Source organism: Setaria viridis, chromosome 2, assembly GCF_005286985.2.
Source record: "Setaria viridis chromosome 2, Setaria_viridis_v4.0, whole genome shotgun sequence".
In the NCBI taxonomy this organism is placed as follows: Eukaryota; Viridiplantae; Streptophyta; class Magnoliopsida; order Poales; family Poaceae; genus Setaria; species Setaria viridis.
In genome coordinates this window covers 11,822,847-11,844,662 of record NC_048264.2, presented here as the reverse complement: position 1 = coordinate 11,844,662, position 21,816 = coordinate 11,822,847, and the positions used below count along the sequence as shown (strand labels likewise).

At 40.7% G+C, this 21,816-nt stretch overlaps 2 protein-coding genes across 2 annotated transcripts; both read right to left on the bottom strand.

The window, feature by feature from the left end:
- Positions 1 to 857: 857 nt before the first annotated feature.
- On the bottom strand, positions 858 to 1,980 carry LOC117845621 (membrane protein PM19L). Its single transcript, XM_034726685.2, has 2 exons — positions 1,633 to 1,980; positions 858 to 1,530 (listed from the first exon to the last, which is right to left on the bottom strand). The coding sequence occupies exons 1-2, from the start codon at positions 1,757 to 1,759 to the stop codon at positions 1,142 to 1,144; spliced, it is 516 nt and encodes a 171-aa protein (XP_034582576.1). The 5' UTR covers positions 1,760 to 1,980; the 3' UTR covers positions 858 to 1,141.
- Positions 1,981 to 4,327: 2,347 nt separating this feature from the next.
- On the bottom strand, positions 4,328 to 21,580 carry LOC117845077 (protein REDUCED CHLOROPLAST COVERAGE 1). Its single transcript, XM_034725968.2, is given in 25 exon segments — positions 4,328 to 4,556; positions 4,558 to 6,615; positions 6,693 to 6,783; positions 6,942 to 7,054; positions 7,765 to 7,896; positions 8,370 to 8,553; positions 9,399 to 9,532; positions 9,929 to 10,033; positions 10,118 to 10,219; positions 10,362 to 10,454; positions 10,535 to 10,852; positions 10,946 to 11,047; positions 11,205 to 11,267; positions 12,070 to 12,607; positions 12,709 to 12,866; positions 12,946 to 13,470; positions 14,177 to 14,218; positions 14,771 to 14,902; positions 15,015 to 15,082; positions 15,205 to 15,573; positions 18,620 to 18,692; positions 19,051 to 19,143; positions 19,481 to 19,542; positions 19,652 to 19,755; positions 21,247 to 21,580. Coding segments are annotated over 24 exon segments (5,643 nt in total). The 5' UTR covers positions 19,713 to 19,755; positions 21,247 to 21,580; the 3' UTR covers positions 4,328 to 4,529.
- Between the last annotated feature and the right edge of the window lie 236 nt (positions 21,581 to 21,816).

Sequence of the window (21,816 nt, the reverse complement as noted above, 5' to 3'; positions counted from 1 at the left end):
GGGTCGATTACATACAGGAGCGGGTCGATTACATAGCCTCCATTTGTAGGGACGGATCCCACCCTGCAAATGCTTTTCTAAGGGTGGATGCTGGCAAATGCTTTTTCAGGGGTGGGGCTCTTAGATTCTTTTTTAAGGCAGCCCATGGGCGGCCCACCGCGCCCCGCCCAGTGCAAATGCTTTTCCAAGGGTGGCAAATGCTTTTCCAAGGATGGCAAATGCTTTCCAAGGGTGGCAAATGCTTTTCTTCAAGGGTGGATCGATTGCTATAGTAGCTCTTAGATTCTTTTTAACCGCCTGCCACCCGCCCAGGGACCGCCCACCGCCCAGGGAAAAAATAGATGCATGTGGCAATTTCAATTTCTACCGGCTCCACCGCACCACCGCCCCTAGAAACCAAAATGAGGGGATAGAAACCAAAATGAGGGGCGTGCAAAATGAGGACGCACGCCCCTGCCCCTAGAAACCAAAATGAGGACGCACGCTGCCTCCGCCCTAGAAAGGACGCACGCCCCTATTGTAGGGGCGGGCCCGCCTGCCAGGGGCGGAAACCGCCTGCCACCCGCCGCTAGAAACCCGCCCCTAGAGAAAAAATGAGGACGCCCCTACAAATCGAATTACAATGGAATTATACTGCAGAGCACATCCGGTATCATATCCGATATACAGGTAGTAGCTACGACGTACACGCACGAACTGATCGAACTCGATAGCTCGAAGAGAGCTTTGCTGAAACTGATGGATGGCAGTTCTCAATTATATAGGATATCAGCATATGGTTCAGCTCAAAATGTTTGGAATTCGTCTTTCGCTACGCATCATGGCAGGTGAGGAACATCATAAAAAGGACAGATTGATTGAGCCAAACAACACAAATCTCATCTCACCAATGTCACTGATGACCGGCTGAAACTGGCGGCCCACAAGATACATTTGACACTGACATACATGCACAATCCAGAGATGAGCTGATGACCTTACTGCTAAACAGTAGAGATGATCAGACGACCGACTAGGTACACACGTCAACACACACAACCCATTATAAAGTACTATTGCAGCGTTACGCTACTCGTGCAGCGTGACCGAACGCTTCATCAGGTACTATGCAGCGTCCGGCCGGAACAGCTGCGAGATCACATCAGACCCTGGGGGCGTTCTTGGGCTCGCCGGCTGTGGCAGCGCCGGCGCCGTAGTCGTGGTCCCGGTAGCCGCCGCTGCCGCCGAAGAGTCCGGTGTGGAGCATGAGCACGTAGAGCAGCTGCGTGAAGGCGAGGATGATGACGAAGGCCTCCAGCACGCGGAGGCGCCACCCGCGGTGGCCCCCGATGTGGATCTCCTTGCACGCCAGCCCGAATGCAAGCGCGGTGATGGCCCACGCGATAAGCGAGGAGGCGGCGTTGGTGGCGAGGCTGTCGTGGCTCCAGGCGCGGACGTGGTGCACGCCGGCGAGCTTGGACGCGGCGCCCACCACGCCGGCCAGGATCGCGAACACCAGGAAGTAGAACGTCGCGCCGTTGCCGGCCACGCCTGCAATTTAATTAAGGAAGCAAGCGCCAGGCATGATCACTACGTACAATGAGATCAGCGACCACCCTGCCAATGGAAAAACCAAGAACCACGCGAACGTACCCGGGTAGTTGGTCTGGCCGTTGATGAAGTGGTTGAGGTTCCAGCTCGCGAAGCCGATGACGACGAGGTACATGATCAGGTTGAGCACCATCAGCGGCGCCACCATGTTCCTCCCAACCCCGGCCATTGTTGGAAACTCGGAAGCTAGCCTCTCCTTTGCACTAGGAGTCAAGAGCTAGAGCGAGCCTAAGCTTGCACAGCAATGGGAGCAGGCGGCGGCACAAGGCTAAGTAGACGCAGCAGCAGCTAACAAGGCTAATGGACAAGGTAGCTAAACGAAGCAGCAGCTCCAGTTTTTAAAGGCGGAGTGGGGTAGGGGACCAGCCGGTTGCCAAAGGCTTATCGTCTATCCGTTGCCGACTTGCCGAGAAGTACCGGAGCGTCGAGCGTGAGACTGAAGCGGCCTGCATGCGCGGGGGACGGGGAGGTGGCGACGCGTGTGCGCGCTCCGCCAGCGGGGCGAGCCCAAGCGGCGTCGGCCGAGGGACACGTACGCGTGCCGTGCCCGGGAGGCCTGGAGCCCGGCGCGCAAGCGTGCAGGTGCCACCGCTCACGCTGGCGAATCCGGGCTGCCCGGATGGTTCTGGAGAGGCCGCGCGCCACCGGCTTCTGGGCTCGTGAGCGTGCGCGTCTCTCGAGGTCGGTCAGCAGTCTCCAAGATCCTATCCTATCCGTCCGTGTTCGCCAGCGCTTGCCTGGGAGACCTAACGCGGATGGAGATCGGTTGACGTGTCGAAATGGCCGTTGAGCGGGTGGAAAGCCCTACTACGTTAGTACCTCGTAGTTGCACCTCGTCCTCGGTTCAATGGTAGTTAGAGAACAAAGCCACCTCACCGAGAACAGTGGTTTTTATAAAAAAATAAATAAAATTAATTGTTTGAGGTTTCGGACCAGCCTGACTTTTTTCTTGTTTTTGCTAACCGGTAACCAGCGTGGGTGGGTTTTTTTTCTTGTTTTTCGCTAACCACGTCCCGCCGGTAACGGCGGGCCAAAACCCACCAGACTCAAGTTAGACTAGGCTCCTCAGAATACTCGAGTACAATAGAAAAGTACTTTTAAGCACAGTACACACACGTAAGCACCTTCAATTGAGCCGATATATACTTGAAATTGACGAAGCCATCACTGACACTTCACGATAGGTACATCATCTACTACTGAAGGAATAGTACCGATTAAATCCTAAAATAAATTAAAAAAATGAAATCGCCCATACTGAGTTGAGAGGACCAGATCCAGATGGACTCAATCATAAGAAGACCAGATCCAGATGGACTCAACCATAAGAAATCTTTAACAGCCGAGCTATGCTCAGTTCACAACAGAGCGAGTACTTTTATGCGTTTGAGTTTGGATATTCGGAAACGTGCGGAGAATGTTTGTCCCAAAAATATAGTGTCATAATCATATAACCACATTTTTTCATATTTGCCTCCGGGGGGGGGGGGGGGGGGGGGGGGGGGGGGGGGGGCGTATAAACAGCGGGATATAGTTATGACAATGCCAACTTGTACACGGATATATTTAAAGAACTTTGTATCCTACCAAAACGAAGTGACAAAATTTGAGCCGTTATACCATATCTCATCAGGAAAGACATTGCCAAAATATGGATATACACTATAACTGAAAGTGAACTAAAAATATACGGATCAATAATATCAAAATGGCTCTTGTTCTGAATAAACAAGCAGCTTTGCTGAATAGGCATTATTATCGTTTTATAAAAAAGAATAACGCTAGTTTCTCAAAAAGAAAAATCTGAGGCAATTATTGGGATGCAGCGAGGCAACAAAAATTAGAATCTACGCACTAAGTTTCAAGGCCCAAAATTTAGCTCAAAAAAATCGAAGAGGATTCTCTTTTTCTTAATCTATCAAAATTGAAGAAAAATCAGCCTGTCTAGACAGTCTATATTGTTGGTAATACTTCCATCTTCTATTAGTTCTGGATCTCACAAAACTCTTAACAATTCTTCTGGACTCTGCACAGGATTGTCGACACCTGTAATGTGTGTACAGAAAGCAGTGAATTCCTTTTCAATCAAAGAAATTTGGAGTAAAATGTAGACAATTGAAGGAGATTACTATATGGTATGTCTGTGCCTTTTATTTTGGATGCTCTAGAATTATTGCTGTCACATTTTGATATGTTTAAGTGATCAAGGTTTGTTACATGAAACCATGTTACTAGATTTGTCTTTAGAAATGCTTTCACAAAAGCTAAATTGGTTAGAATATGTTAATGTTGAAGTTATAAAGAGTAGTGGTCAAACTCATCTCATGAAAACCACATAAAGTTAATACGTTGCATTGTAATGTGCTTAAATTTCACTTGTTCAATGGATCTACTATTTCACAACAGGGCTTGTGTTCTGTAGAATTATGATACGGTTCATCTGATTTCCGACACAAAATGTTCACCGCTCGTACATTTAGATGCAAGTACTGTTATATTGCAAAGAAGCCATACCTTATTTCAAATGAAAATAATGGATTTTATCCTTTCTAAACAGTTTTGGGTTGTGGAATTTCATATCTGCAGAAAATACCGACAAGTAGCTTATGAATGAATGGCATATAATGGATAGCAAGAGTAAAGTATATGAACTAAATTTGTTACCTGGAACACTAGGATCATCATTCTGCCTTCAAAATAAGAACTTTATCACATTTCAGTACATTTGAATTGTAGATCCATCAAAACTTTCTCGTGGATAATAATTCCAATATTAGATGCTTAGGCAGAATTTTGATTTGCCTAGTTGCCAGATGAAACAACTTCAGCAAAGGACACACTGGAAGGCCTGAAGATGTCGTTCTCTCTTACTACTCTGTTATAGACAAACTTGAAAGAACGTGACCCGTATGTCTTGTTAAGCAAACTTATCGGGATCCTCAGAGTTTGTTTCCGCCGGCTTTTCCCCTTTACATATATCCTGAAACTACCTTCATCTTCGTTTTTCATGTTGCTTCGTGAATGATTTGTTACACCAATATCTTGACTGTTATCTGCTTGCATGTCAGGATTCAGCTCAATTCTAATTGCATCCTTCAATTGTTTATCCTGATCATCATGTTTGTTGCTGATGAAATTGTCACTTCCTACCACTGCAGGAGTCTCCATTTCTTCTTTGACCGCTACAGCACTACTGTCCAGTGAAGGTCCTATACTGACAACAGCTGCATCAGATTGAATATGCTTATCTGCTAAAGACTGCGAAATGGGGTCAACACCATGTGTTGGGGTAATGAATTCAACTGTATGGCTGTTTGACCATGCTGACACTGGCACAAATTCTGATGGACCTGGGCTCATATAAGTTTGCCATCCATAATGGTTAGGCCGAAAAATATTAGTGTTCATGGGAAATGTGGTGCTTGGAACCACCTGTGGTTGACTATATGGTGGATAAATAAATGGCATAGGATGCATGAGATTAGGAGACCGGGGAGCAGGAGGATACAAATGATGAGGGGAAGTGCACAAAGGAGGACCACTTGGCACCATACTTGAATGCCCAGGATGCAGTGATACATTCACAGGCCAAGGCGCTACTCCTGGAATGGCACCTGGTGGTGGGATACCAACATTTCCAGCATGGGGGCTAAGTCCCGGTGGAGATGGGTTAAATGGTGGGGCAGCAGCAGATAGCTTCTTATTAGGCATCTCTCTTAAATCAATATTACTTAGCACTAAGTTAGGATTGGACTTCTCACTTGCAACACCTTCAAGACTCCCAGTGTTCGTTGTAGATGCTGTAACTGATACAGGTTCTATACTGCTGGGTAGACCTTCAAATAATTCCACGTCAGACTTCCCACTCTGTTCAGCTATTGCAGATCCAGTAGACTCAGAAAACTCAATGGCTGCATCAACATTGCCACTACTTGATGGTTCTTGCCTTGTGTTACTGAACACATTGGCATCTTCTTTACTACTTCCAGGCTCACTTCCAATTACAGATATCGGCAAATTTTGTGAACCATCTTTGCCTAGATTCTCAATCTCTGGTTCTCTTCCAGAGAATTTTGTCTCTTCTGATTGCTGGATTTGTTCTGGTACATTTGCTATTTCTTTGGGATTATTGGCATTTGAAGAGACAGGTCTCTGTTCCACTCGAAGTGAATCAACCAAAGAATCCTTCATTTCTTGTGCAATGATTTGACCAAGTGATGGTTGGTTCTGTGGTACATCATCTCTAGATTTCTGTATTTGAGTCTTGACAATTGTTCCAGGACGTGCCAAGGCAACATCTTTGTATGATGGAGCATTTCCGCTACTTGCAACTAAAGCTCCATGTAGCTCACTTTCTTTGTGATCTATTGAGGTAGGATCATGTGCTTGTGAGTACGTCACCTGGGTTTCTGCTTTACCACTCACCTGCTCTGTACTCTTAGAAGTATCTTGCACCTCTGTAGATGCTGTCCCTGGCTTAACCCGATAGGTCACAGCCTTGTAAATCTTGCGACCAAACCTGGCACCTGATGTCTGGACTTTCACATGCTGCTGAGGATCTGTGTACGTTGTAGGTACGACAGTTCTCTTCCTTAAGAAATAATACCGGTTATTAGAATAGGAATTCCTTGCCTTGTATTGTGAAGTATATGTTGGATCATGACTATCAGGGTCATACACCTTTCTGGCAGTGGGACGGTAATGCTTTATCTGTTTTCCAGGTCCTCCAGCTGATTTAGGTCTTTGAACAGGCTGCCAACCATCTTCAGGTTCTGCAGTTTCATCTTGAAGAACTTCCTTAGGTACATTAATATTAACCTCGTGTATCTCTATTGGTAGCTCAGAAGGTGCTGGTTGCTCAAACGATTTAGGACTCTGTTTAACCTCAGCTTCAGAAATAATTTCAGTACTGTCATCTTTTGACAGCTCTTTAACTTGCTCTTCCACATCTATAATGGGAGTTGAATCTCTTGGAGAGATCTCAGGACTTGCTCCATTAGAACTTTCATTTGAATGCGATAAAACCTGACAGGATGAGTATGGGGTGAATAAATTCTTAAACAAGAAACAAGGTCGGACAGGAAGAAAGATAGGTAACCAACCTTTATGCTTGAGTATCTCCGTTTGCCAGATTCAGAATCTCTTCCTTTGTTCTCTTGGTTAGGATTTATGTAGTCAAGAAGATCAGACACACTGGAAGTGAAATGTAAAGTCAATACAATATCCAAATACCTATCTAAAAATGAGTCATCGGAATAGCAGTGAACCAAGTTTTTGAAGTACTAGCCTAATGCAGAACTATCTTAAGGATTTATTATCTTTTGGTGATAAGTACTCAGTCAAGGTTTCACCTTAAGTGTCCTTTACTAGCTATTGATGCATCAGGTTTCCGAGTTCCATTCCGTGCAGCCTCTTGTTGCTCAATTACTTTCGACTCAAAGTATTCAAGCCAGGCAGCAGCATCCTGCATCCAGAAAGGGCTAAAAGGTTAGGAATGGTCTTCTACGTCACAAAGGAGGAAACATTTCTTTCTGTAAAAAATAAAGGAACTGTCATCTTGGAAAAAGAAATGCTCTCTAGTGTACATCTTTGACTAATGACTATAAATATGTATATACGCAACTCATCCCAGTTGCTTTTTGTTTAGACTTTTCAAGCATCTCTATGTATAACTAGTAGTAGAATTTAGCAAGTGAAGTTCCTATTTTCTTCCTCTTATGCTCTCATAAATGAAAGCATCTTTTCTAGTATGGGAACTTGAAAAATTGAAAGACAACCAAGTCATCTGATCTATTTAATTCCAGTGGAGCAGTCTAAAGCAGTGTTTCAAAGGAAACAAGGCGACCCAAGGCGAGCTGTGAACACCTTATCGCCTAGGTGACAACGCGTAACTGTTCCCCAAGGCGAACTGGGTCTGCCTGGATGCCTAGGTGACGCCTTTGAAACACTGGTCTGAAGGATTTAAATCTACAATTTAAGGGAGCAATTCCATTAATGTGGAGTTATCATGAAGTACTTTTGATGGCCATATAGTAACATCATTCTCATATGGCCAGTTTCAATATTTTCTTAATATACAAGTATTCAAAATGTTTCACTGCACGCATTATAAAATGACATCTAATTGGAGAGTACTTTTTGTGTATGTCAACAATCTTATTTCATGAAGAATACCTGAGTCCGTAGGTCATCTGGTCCAAGTTTTGCACGAAGGATTTGTAAGGTTGTTTGCTCATGCTGAACACTCAAGGAATAAGCTTCCATCAACGAGAGAGCTATGGCTATAGCATGGTAGCTGGCGGCAGTCTACAGATAACAGAAAATCATGACATCAACTGAAAATTCCTCACAACATAGTACATCAAATGAAAGCTAATAGTTAATCATGCAAATTGGTAAAAGGCAATGGAGGAATTGACCTTTTCGGCTGAAATGTAGAATATAGTAAAAAAATCAACACTCTGAAACTGCAAGTTCACCGTTCAACTTGCATGATTCCAGCTAACATATTTCTAGCAAAAAAAAGCATTTGGAAGTGCAACTAGCATCTACACCATTCACCAATAAAAAGGTTATCAAAATCCCTCGCTTTGAATGTATTAAGTAACTCCTTAAGCTAACAAATAAAAAGTATTGCCCAACCAACAGGATAACTCCTTTTGAGAGAAAACAAAAGGTAGATCTTAGTAAGGATCAAATTCACAGTCATCATTAAGTATATCGAATATGTCCTGGGAAGAATGGCGTCCTATTCTAAAACATATGTATAAAACTATTACCTGTATATGATCAGGCCCAAGTAATTTCTGGTTGCATTTTAAAGCTTTGTGCAAATATCTGAGAGCTACATGCACATTGCCCAATCCTTCTTCCATCATGGCTACATTGATATATGTAGCAGCTGTATTTGGATGAGATGGCCCGCACGTAAGATGCAGAAGATATAACGCACGCTTGACATACCTAGTGTACACCAATAGTTAATACTTTGCAGATAATGTTAAAGTTGATCCAAACCATCAGAACTGTACATTTTACTAGTCAAAGTATCAAACATGTATGATCCACTTCTGTTTTTTAAATGCTTTTGTTTTCAAATCTTGGAGCATTAGGTCATAAGAAATAGCTAAATAGACAAAGATTATAATTAAAAAACAACAGGAATTGACATCTTTAAATTTTAAATTGCACACACAAAACCAAATTAACAAAAAGGGGACAAATAGTGATCTAATTTAAGTACTAGACAATTTCTGTGGTAAAAACAAATATGACAGTTTTCTTTGTCCTCTCCTACCTTTCCTAATAAAATGAAAAAGTAAAACTGCAAATGTGCATTAACTAAGATACTTGGAAAGGAATCACCATCTAAGGATTCACTTAACATCATTCCATTTCATGATCACATTATTGAAAATATTCATGTTTCACGTGTTATACAATCTGTATAACCTTTGTAGGAACTATCATCTTTAAAATGTCATTTGTTGCAAATCAAAAAAATTATACCAATAAAGAGAGAAATCCAAATATGCACGTTCTGCTTGACAAGTTTGTGAACAGAAAAGCCAGAATATGGTTAACAGAAAAAAATGCTGCTATAGAAACAACAAACATGTTTTTTTGAAACTATAAACAACAAACATGTTTCATTTTGTCTCTTGCCAATCATCATTAAGATTGTGAATAGATACAGTATTAACTTACCTAAGACCTAAAAGGGCTATTGTAGTTCTTTAGGCTATTATGAAACTATTAGATGAGCTGCATGAAACACAAAATGGAAGAATTTTATGAGTGTTCCTTACTTTAGTGCCAATTCTGTATGTTGTAGACGGTAGTAGAATACAGCAAGGTCTCCATAACTCTTCATTGTATCAGGGTGGTCAAGTCCAAGTTCCCTCTCATTGATGTCTAGTGCCTTTTGCTGATAAATAGTAGCCTGCAGTTTTTTTGGACGTATTAAAATCTAGAATAAGAAAAATATGTCAAAACTTATTATCTACAGGAACATCCATTCGAAAAGCTACAATTCATTAGTCATCACACGCTTTAGGTTATTGACGACTTTTTCTCTCCAGTCATATTCTGACGTCATTTCGACCTAAAAGATATCATTTTTGTCAGTACAACTCCTTGCATATACTTTATTTCTATGATACTTTGATCCTGTGATATATTGTCTAAGAATATAGAATCAATTTTGAACCTGTAATACATTGTCTAAGCATTATAATCAATGTTTTGAAACCATGCCTAGTTGAGGCCACCTAGAATTGCCTGAAAATGTTTAGCACTTCAATAAATGATCTGATTTCCAAACCACGTAACAATATACCTGATTAAAATCACCAGTATGGTATAAAACAACGGCTAGAAGGCTATAAGCTCCAGCTGTCATTCGGTGGTACGGACCGCACACAGTTATGAGCTTAGAAAGAGCCTGCATTTTCATATAGAAAATTACAAATCAGTGAAAAATACATGAAAAGAATTACGACATTTAGAAATGAATTTAGAAAGATACCTTGGTCCCATAATTGACAGCATCTTCAAGTTTTCCCTTGTCAAGGGCAGTTTTAGAGGATTCTAGCAGTTGCCTTCCATCTGCAGATGAACATGCAACTTGCTGCATGTTATGGAAAACCATATTAGCTGAGTTTTTATGTCATTTCCTGGCATACATGTCATCACTGAAACAATACTGCTGATTACATATGATGAGCCAAATTAATTCAAATAAAATAACAATCCTATCCTGCAAACTTTACCTTGTGTACAGGTACCAGGCTAATAATGTCCTGCTTATGGAATGCGAAAGCGGAATCCATAACGAAATCTCGGGGTGCCAATTCAATGCCCACCTAACAGCAACAGTTGTCCTCAATCGAAATTGCCAAATCAGGATGAGGTTTTTTTAACAAAAGAAAAATAAAGATAATACCTTATGGCATAGTCCTCTCAGGATAGCATATTTCCTCATATCATGGTAATGCTTCTCTGTGAGCTCAAATTCATATCTCTTTTTCAAGAAGGTCACCAGCCATCTCCATACTAGCGGATGCACACTAGGAGAACTTCCAGAGACATCAGATTCAGGAACACCAAGCAGTAAGTTCAGCGCTGCGGCTATTGTTAGTGCTAATTGCCGTGTGTCTGAAATAGCAGCAATCACAGATCGAACGATGTGCTTGAATGCTCGCACTATCATTTCATGCACACATAGGGACTGAACATGCGAAAGCTTATCCGAAAGCTTGACCTAAACAGATAATTAGCTGGTCAGCATTTACAAATGAACTGGAAAGAAACGGCATTCATTTCATTCAAATACAAAACAGCATTAGAAACTTACAACTCGTCCTAGAGAACGCATCTGTAGGCCTCTAGTATGCATGAAATCTGTCAAAGTCCTACCGTCAACAGGTGAAAGTTCCAGGGAACCAAAATCAGCAACCTGAATATTTTCTTTGATTAGTCATTAGGCTTCTTAACTCGAAAAATGTGCACATGGATTCTACATCACTCATAATCTCATAAAGCACTTGACCACAGGGAGAAGATGTCCCCTGGCTTTGTCATAAAAACCCATTATGTCATATATTGACACGTACCAGCTTAGGAAGCGCAACTTCATCATAGTACTTTAGAGCCATCTCAATCAACTCAGGTGGTGACTGTAAAACAAACAAGGTTAGTCTACAGTCTTCATGCACTATTATGATATAATGAGTGTTTGGTTACCAGGAATGGTAAAAGATACCAACATCAGCTAAATCAAGATACATGCAAACACTGTACGAAAAATAATTTATCTTGCTTCGAGAACAAAAATTAGTTTCACTTTACAAAATAAAAGAAGCTGAGCAGAAGACTGAAGCACAAAGTAAAGGAATGTATCAAAAAAGAATGGTACTTTTTTTGATAAAAAATAGTACTTCCAAGGGTTTTCCTAGCACAAGTGTGTCAGACAACTAACCGGTGCATGTTTGAACATATTACTTGTGTAGAAAAAGAATTGTATTGACAAAAACTCACATTTGAGATTGTCTATATCTAGTGTACCTTAGTCAGAGTCCACAAATTTCATATTATTTTTCTCAAACAACACAGGAGAACTGTGTGTCATTTCATTAAGATAGAAGAAAGCGAACAAAGGGACCCAGAAAGGGCCCAAACTGAGTACAAAACTCACACACACAAAATAGAAAACAAACAGGCGCGCCACAAGATTTTCTCAAAAGAACCATTTTCTTATCGACAGCTCAGCTGATATTCTTCCTATCAGCCAAACATCATATCACATGCAACAACCTAAAGGTACTGGCTATATATAACATGTATGGCTCCCAAAGATATACACTACAATGAAAAGATCGTTTAATCTTTCATCAACATCTCAGAGGATAGGATCAACACAATATGAAGTGAAAGATAACTAATTTGACTTATCAGTTGTAATGAAATGCAATGCATCACCTTCTGGTGGAGCCCAGTTTCTGATTCTTTCAACCTTGTAAAGGCAGATTCTGGTAATAAATCCTTCAGCAGATTTTCATTCTCTGAGGCATTGGACTCTCCTTGAGGTAATTCAGTATCAGATGGCTTGTCTTTCTGACCTTCTGCAGAGCTTTTGGCCCCTAATGAGGATCCCATGTCGGCAGTATCAACAATTTTCGAGTTCTTAAGGGCTTTGAGAGGCTTCCCTAGCCCTTCAATCTTTGTCTCTTTCAGAGATTTGTCCACTGTTTTCTTCTTGTCCTTCTCACCACCCTGCTTTTTATCCTTATCAGAATTTTTTTGATCCTGCAAATGCTGAACCAAGCAGGCTCCAAGTTCCCATCTCATAAATGATTGTTTCCCATTTTCCTCTTCCTCAAGCTTTTGAAGACTTTCCTTCAACAATTTCTCAACAAAATTTTGTGCTGTAGTTAGTTCTTCATGCCTATGATTTTGTGAAAGGCTTGATATCTTTTTCTCTCCAGTTGAATTGGCTTCATTAAGGAGCATCCTCAAACTAAACAAATGATCATAAGTTCATCAACAAAAGATAAATAGGGTGAAGCTATACAAATTAAATCTAGAGAACATAGAAGCATTGTTACTCTTGTTATTAACCTGTTAATGTTCAATGCATGTGCACCACCTTCAGGTTGATCTGCGATATTTATTGGCTTAATAGAAGAGGTCACTTTGGTTTTGTCGATGTTGTTAACCTTTGCTACTGCAACATACCCACAATATCTAAGGTTGATGATGCCCAAACTGTCAACATCCTGCAAAATAAAGAGAAATTAAGAAATACTACATTTCATGCATAATATGGACAAGGTAACCTTAATTTAGAAATCTTACATGGGCAGCCGTGTTTTCATCTGCAGTTATTCCTTTCAAAAGATTCCTTTCTGCAAGATTCTTAGAGTCCATTCCCGTGGCTTGGCTTCCATCTATCTTAGTATCCAACTTGCAGCTTGCATCTGAAGAATCTCTTGTGACAGTGATGCTAAAATTTCCCACTGTCTCAGAATACAAAACTTCGTCTACCTTGGTTGATGCTGATATCTCTGTACTCTCCATTACATGCCTTACTGCTGCAATGGCCCGAAAGATGGCAACGTCTACGAAGAGGCTGTGAAGTAGGAATGCTCTCCTGTCACGGATTTCCCTCTCCTCAGCAGTTTTGCAAGGCATCGATGTCAGATAAAGGAATTCATCTGCCCATGGCAACATGTCGCTTTTGCCATCCCTTCCCCAACCACCTCCACTGCCTCCCCAAGTTTCATCCTCGGCAGGAAGTGGAGGAAACGTTGATGGTGACTGGGCAGCAATTGGAGGAACAAGCCATGTGTTTGCACGAAATCCATAAGGAAAATTTCCAAACTGCAATGTATGGGCAACAACAACTAGGTGAGGACATAACATTGGAATAGGAGAAAGATTTATCATACATATAAGCAGCAAAGCGTGAAGCACTTGGCTAACAGAAAACAAGATTAGTCACATAGATGCAATGAATTTGCAAGACATCACTGCTGAATTAAGGTGCTTCTACGAAAGCAGACAGTACTATAATGCGACCAATATGGAAGAAGTAGGTATTTTCCTCGAACATGCAGGAGTGTTGCATATCATTATATTTAGAAGAAAAATGGAAGAAACTGGTTATGAAGCTACATGAACATATATATACACGAGTAGGCAAGGTATTCCCTGAAGGCCAGAACACAACCAATTCTTTTATCTTTTACTTGAAGTACAAGTACATTAAAATGTATCCTAGCTATGTTCTTATGTATATTCTAGTGCATTCCTGAGTATAACATAGTTTTGATACAACTAATGTGAGATATTTTCCAGAGGCAGACCCAGGCCTATGGATAGCTAAGGCTCTAGCTCTAGGCATAGAACCAAATATGCTAAAGAAATTTTACCATAAAATCAATGGACTGGAGAGACAAAAGCTAAGAAAGCACTATTAGACCTAGGCTTTGTTTGATTTTAATTTTAGCTCTGACCTTGAAAGTTTCCAACAATGCCAACAAAAATTATGAACTGAAAAAATAACTTGAATGAGATTACAGCAAACCTTGTTTCGTTCCAAAAATGCCTTCATAAGATCTTCATAAGCCTATATCAAAGCAACAAAAAGAATAGAGCTTAAAGTTAGAAGTAATAAAATAAGCAGTATGAGACATCAAGTGATGTAAAATCTTGCAACTTATAATTTCCTGTGATTAGACACCTCATGTTGCAATGTAGCAGCTTATGATTCCAATGTTTCTCATCAAAAGCTCATAAAAGATGTGCAAATGCAGATAATTACTTTCTGTGGCAGTATGTCAGTGCTACAACTAAAATAGCATAAGGCAAAGATTACTTTTAATTCATAATCAAAAAAATTTTATGGTCATAATTCTAATATTGCTGCCATTTTAATATTTTTAAGTACTGAAGAAAGCTATACGCTCTTCATATGCAGATATCAGTCATTTCAATGGAAAGTGAAGGAGATCCTTAAATTCTCTCTGTACTACTAATTACTTCTTCTATTCTTCAGGGAAAGCAATAATCCAAGTAGGAACTAAATAATAAGGCCAAATACCTTAGGCATTCAGGCTACTATTACCCTATAATAGAAACCGTAACAACAAAGTCAGGAAGTTCAGTGAGATAGACGAACATTATCAAAGGCTCTACTAAGATGCCTCAGAAGGTCGACAAGGTTATGGCACAAGACTCGCTGCTTCCCTAAACTGAAGAATCCCTTTCTTCGAGCTTCAACAACAATGAATTTCCCACTGCAAAGCTTTGCCTGTACACCAGACAACGATCGTCCGATTAGGGCCAGCGCATTACACGGTGAAATCAGGGGGGACCATTGTCCCAATGAAGCCAATGAAAAGGCCATCATTGAGCCATTTTACCTCGAGAAAGAACAGATGGTCATCCGAAGGCTGCTCCTCCTGCCTAGGCTGTGACACTCGCCTTATAACTGAAATCAATCAAGAGTTTGGATAAATGCCAGTAATATTGAGTGGTTCTATCGGATTGAGCACTCAATTCGTGATCGCTAATTCAGGTCGGGAATAGTGAGAGGCTGTCACATTCACTTACAGTGGAGTGGCGGCGTGAGGTTGGCGAGGGAGAAGAACTCGTAGAAGGCGCCGAGGCGGGGGCACGCGCCGCTCATCTCGGCCTCCAGCTCCGCCGCGGCCGCGGACTCCTTGGCCGCTGCCTCCTTCGCGGCCGACGACTCCTTGGACGGCGACGCCGGTGGCGGCGAGGCCGTGCGGCGCCCGCCCGAGGACCCGGAGGCGGCGGCCTTGGAGGTGGCGCTGGAACTGGAGGGCTCCTTGGCGGCATCGGCGTCCTTGGGAGACGGCGGCGGTGGAGGTGGCGGCGCGGGCCCGAAGGAGGTGGTGCACGCGACGATGTCCAGCAGCCGCCGGACGTGCTCCACCGCACTCTCCTCGCTGTACTCATCTGCATTCTTTTTGTTTTCAGTACCAGTTTTTCGAGAAATTCAAAAAGGAAAAAATGGATAGCATTTAGAACTTTAATTATTTTGAATTTTCTTTCAAAAGAAGGTTTCATTGGCTGGTTAGAGGGGGACGATTTTATTTTCTAAAAGCTATATTTTCAAATTTGTGAAAAAATATTTAATTAAATTATGCTCTTTCAAATGAAGGCATTGATTCTATGGGTTTCCTGACACGAAGAGGAGAAACTTGTGAAAAATAATTAATTAAATTAGGCTCTTTCAAATGAAAGCCTGGTTTTTTGGGTGTTGAGACAACGAATTGGTTTCCTGACGCCAAGAGCAGGAGGCACGAGAGGAAATGCTATTAGGAGAAATTTTGAAAAGAAATACATTTTTTCCCAAAATCATAATGATGGGTCTCGGTGATTATGCAGTGTAGCTTGCAATAAGTGAGATAGCCAATCAAACAATAGTCACAGTTGATCAAATCTAACTATCATAAGTACAGTAAAATACCACTACAAAACCAAACAGGCATATATGTTAACTGAATGTATGTGTTTGCACTGGAAAAGCTCTCGTAGCTATAAACTAATAATTTTTGTACCTCTTCATACATTTTTCAAAGACCGTAACAAACCTAAATTAAGTATTGAGTAGGAGGAGAGGCAGAACAGGAACCACTCCCTTTAGGGGTCATGATGGCAAAGCCACCATTCAACCTAATATATTAATATTTGTAGCATTATCACTAAATTAGTTACAGAATTATAAATGTTTCTTATTTTCACATTAGTTGCTACCATAAAATATACATCCGAAGAATAATGACAGCATTTTGACATGTTTGTTCCTGCATTATATCAAAAAATAGTTAATTACTACTCCTCCATCCTTAAATATATTAAACTAATTAGCAATATATTAAACTAATTAGCTTTGTTCTGTATATTAAGAATAGAGGGTAATGTTTAGGACAATCTAACTATCTTACTATTACTAATTGGAGGTTCTTTTTGAAGCCTCCAGGTGATGATACTTAGGATCCTAGGTGGACACTCTAAGAAAAGAGATAAATCCAAGAAATTTTCAAAAAAAACAAAACATCTGGCCGCCAATCGGTAGGCTCAAATCATCATAGTCATTGGATCTATTATATTTTTAAAAATTACCCACATATCCACATATGCCATTATGAAAATAGCCTAAAGTAACCCCTAAATCTATATCTAAATTATCCACATCTATCATTATATAAAATAAACTAAAGTAACCCCTAATCTTCATCGAAATTACCCATTCATGCAATTACAAACAATATTTGAAATAACTCCCTAGATTTGCAACTAAATTTCCCACCACTAATACTTAAAAATAACTTGAATAATCCTTAAACTTGCATCTATATTACCCACATAATTAAAAATATATAGTCCTATATGATTCTAAATCGTCTATTTCCTACACTATTCGTATATGATATAATAATGAAGGTAATATACAAAAGATGTGTGTCGCCATTTATAAAGATATAGAGGAAGTGACGAGAATATAGATTTCTATGTTAAAATCATAGTACAAATTTAGGGTCCATTAAACAAATTCAAGCGCATACGTGCGATACAAGGTGAAAAGTTAAAGATTATAAATGTGGATGAAAATATTATTGAGTAATTACTGACTAAAATCTATCACAATCAGATGAAGATAATAAGTATATATCTATATAAGTATTGTGTTCGAATATTTAACGTATGAGAGGTAACTTAAGGTAATAGTTTTATAGTAATGTGGTCTCATTTGTTTCTATTGGAGACCCCGCATTAGTTCCCCCGAGATATGTCGAAAAAAAAGACAAATCCTAGAAATTCTCATAAAAATAAAAAACATCAAACATCAATCCGGTAAACTCTAATAATCATAGTCCTTGGTAAGTTACCCACCACTATCCTTATGAAAATATCCAAAAATAAACTCTAAACCTATATCTAAATTTATGGAGCTTGACCATTATAAAAAATAATCTAAAGTAACCACATAATCTTCATCCACTTTACTCATACATACTCCCTCCATTTTTATTTATAAGGCGCGCACACATATCAATATTCAAACTTTGCAATCTTTGAGAAATAATTTAACTATTAATTTTTTATTTTTATAATATAAACTTTATATGGTTGGATTCGTAATCATAAATTTATAATTGTAAACAATATAATATAAGATAAATGAATGGTCAAAGTATTATTTGAAAGACCGTGCGAAGTCATATCGTGCCTTATAAACATAGATGGATGGAGTATTATTATAAAGCATAACTTATAATGTCATTCTAAATTTGTATCTAAGTGACCCACGTATGTCATTATCAAAAATAAACTAAAGTAAATATCTAAACCTTAATCTAATTATCTTCATTGCATCATACAAAAATATCCAAAAGTAAACTAATATATAATTCTAAATTACCTATTTATGTCGTTGTTAAATAGAACTACTACGTTAAAGTATATAAGCATGATGAGTGTCACCATGTAGACCATTTATACATATATGTGAGGAATTGATGAAAATATTATTTTTTATGCTAAACCTAATGTATGGAGGTGCAATACAAAATGAAAAAAGTGTGAATTTGGATGAAAAGTGTATAGAGTAATTACTAATTAAAAATTAATCACAACTTGATAAAGATAAGTACATATCTATATGAGTATTACGTTGAAGTACTGAAATAACGAGAGAGTAGTAGGAGTTTCATTTCTAAATATTTTTTAAATATTATAGCTTTTAAAAATATTAGCTCGGGAGCACGAGTTAATGGACTAGTGTTAAAATAATCAACTTGTTCTGAACTTCGTATATTTAAGGATGGGTGGAATTACATATCTAAACTTCGTATATTTAAGGATGGGTGGAATTACATATGACCTCATACATTGAAGAACCAATAACTACAAACCCCTTTCTTTAGCTAATAATCACCTTAGCCATGATGCTTTGATTGCTCATGAAAGTATAACACACAGGATATCAAGCTTTTACCTTCCACTAGGGTGAGCATGCACGGCTTCAACGTCGCTATATCAGCAGCATCCTTCAACGGGCCATCACGCGTCTGGAACAAAAGCAAAATAAAATGGATCATCACTAAGCACTCATCACCGTCTTGGAAAATCCACGAAAAACATGCAAGTATGCTAAGGCCTAGATTGGTTTGAAAGAGTCACGGCATAGGTGGCTCAGGTACCATATTTCAGTCGATTAATACAAGAAATACTTCAAAAACACATTGAAGAAACAACGTCCTTATTTGAGATTATAAAACCATTTGAACATTAGTACAGGTTGTAAGAACGACTATGCAGGTTGGAAAGAAAGGAGTCTATTTCTTGTAGAATTTTCTTTTCAACCAACCCATGAATTAACTTTGGCTGTTGCTCCTAGACTACTTGGCAGAAGATACTGAAACATACCTCATGTGTGAGGGAGTAGTTTGTGATGGCACATGTGGCGGTGTTGACGCAGAGCAGCCGCCTTACATCGATGATCCTGTCCGTTGAAATCCCCTGCACACGAGAAAGCATAATATGGAGCAAAATTACGAATATGACAAAGGCTGGTTATACTGTGAAGCTGTTTTGTAGTTTACATTATGGTTTACAATAGAGAATATGAGGACTAGACAAAGTACAATATTATCTTCAATGTTAGGGATCTGTAATTTATATATGCAACAAAATACAATCTGAAACTTTGTTCCTGTCTCAAGAAACAAGATTTGGTTCATCAATTTTTATGTGTGTTCCGATGAGAATTCTGTTCTCATTGTATAGTTCAGTGAGGACAGATGAGAAAATCGTTATGAGGAGAACAACTACATTGGCGAGGACATGGAAACCAAACCTTCAGAATGACATTAGACTGGTCCGGGAGGTTCACAGTGATGTCAATGGCCACTGGGAGAACTAGAAACAACAGGAAGAAAGAAAAAAAGTTAATTGATAAGCTCGACAATCATATCACCTGATCGTGAATTATGTCATCTAGAGAACTGTGGACATCAAAAGCAATCACCTTTCTCATCTTTCTTCTTCTTCTCACCCTTGGCCTTCCCACGCTTGCTCTTGGGCGCCATGCACACGCCCAACGGCGAGCAAGCTCAGCTCAGACAGCCCCAACTGCACAACAGAAGCAAAATCAAACCATATATTGCTGTTCAGAAGCAGGTTTGACACAATAGAATAGCTGTCAAGCACTAGGATGTAAACAAGCACACTAGTGGGGCATGCAACAAGATTTGGTCACTTTCACTAGATACACTGAAATTGATTAATACGCCTCGGAACCTTTCTATCTTCAGTTACTGGAAAAAAAGATTAATTACACCGGCTTTCTATCTTCAGTACTTCAGAACGGATTAAAAATACAGTCTTTGCAACTTTCGATCGCATGCTTATTGCTTAACAATCATCATGAGCGCCAAACAACAGAAAAGAAAGGGCACTTCTTTCTTCCTTGTATCCTAGTATATGATGGGATCATAATGATATGATGATATGATTGATAACAAAAGGCGGTACTAATATCTAACATCATCATGAGCCCATCATCACAGCAAAACACACACACACCAGGTTTATATGTTTTCACACGGCTGCTCGGAAGAGAAACATGTGTGTGGCACATGTTTTTGAGTTGAAGAAGAGGGCTGGTGTGAAGAAATGGTTAGAGAGACTAGTTCCGGAAAAGTACTGTGAGACAAACTAGGCAGCTGTCCTTGACGTGTGGGCATACCATGTTCATAATAACAGCGAGACGTGATAGAGAAATACTCGTCGTGTTTTCATGTATCTGCTCAGCCCACGGCACGAATATTGACCAGAAAAAAAAGAGAGAGGGGGGGGGGGGGGGGGGGGGGGGGTGGAGGGAGCGACCACTGATGGTGTGAGAAAGAGCAGCAAGCAACAATTTTAATATTTAAATTTCACCTCTCCTGTTCTCACGAGGATTAACTTTTGACTTGTGCACAGATACGTTATGAGGTTAATAAAGAAGGCAAAACAGGTAAAATGGAACTCAAGAGTTGGTTCTGTTCTGGCCAACTACAAAGGGATAAGGAGTATGAGGCGGCGGAACCTGTGGACAAGAGAAAAACTAGTTGCGTTCGCAGGTACCAAGCGAAGACAACTCTGTTCTACTGAAACAGAGAGTGTAAAGAACACGACTTGAGTTCTCGGCACCCTCTCAGAGATGTTAAGTTTTTTTCACCATTCTAATAAGCAACATGTGCTTAGCAAGGAACTAAGACAGAAGAGGAGCAGCCAACGATGTAATGGACACAAGAACACACACTGAACTTAAGCAATTCACGCACAGACCGAAAACTAGAAAAGCCGCCGCCGCTCCTTCGTGAGGCCTAGCTTCAGTGGTCGATGTCTTGTGCGTGTTCGAATTCCAGAGCGAGCAAAGAACAAAAGAAGCAAAACCAAAGGATGAAAAAAGAAAACAGCGTGAAGGGAAACCAAAGTTTTCCCGTATTGGCCTGAAGCGCCCGGCACACACCAAAGTCGAGCACACGCAATGTTCACGGGCAACCGAGCAAAGGGCCAAACAGCCAAGCAACTGAAACACGAGTCGCTTAACAAACAGCAGGAGGAACAAGAATTTACCAATGGGCGCTGGCGCCCAGCTGCCGGAGGTTTTCCTCTCAGAGCACACACCCCTGTGCTCGACGACCTGCCTCAAGGCTTATCCAAAAGGGTAACAATTCTTATGCGAGTACCGGTGCCGAAGCGAAAGGTAGTACAGCGGCGAGTTATTCGGTGTTGCTGCAGGTTGCCATTATCGGGATAAGAGAAGGTAGGAGAAGGAGGAGAGCGAAAGGATAGAACACGGAGGAGGAGGAGAGGGGGGCAGCCCAGGCCGGGGGAGGTGACCAGGGGAGCAGAGCAAGCAAGAGTGAGTACCAAGGAGGGAAACGATAGTGAGAGGCAGGGGTCGATAAGGGTGGAATGGTGGAGATTTAAGATAGGGTCTGCTCTCCCAGGCTCACCGGCTATCTCGCGCGCCGGTTCACGGGCCGGGCCCCCGAATCCCCAAAGCGTCAAGGGGAAGGGAGTGATCAGGCCCACACATCCAAAACCGGCAAAGCCGCCTTCTCCTTCAGTCCCTCTCCCTTCTTCTGCACCGCTCCATGGATGGATGATGCGTCCAGCTGCTGCTCTCCTTCTCCTCATCAT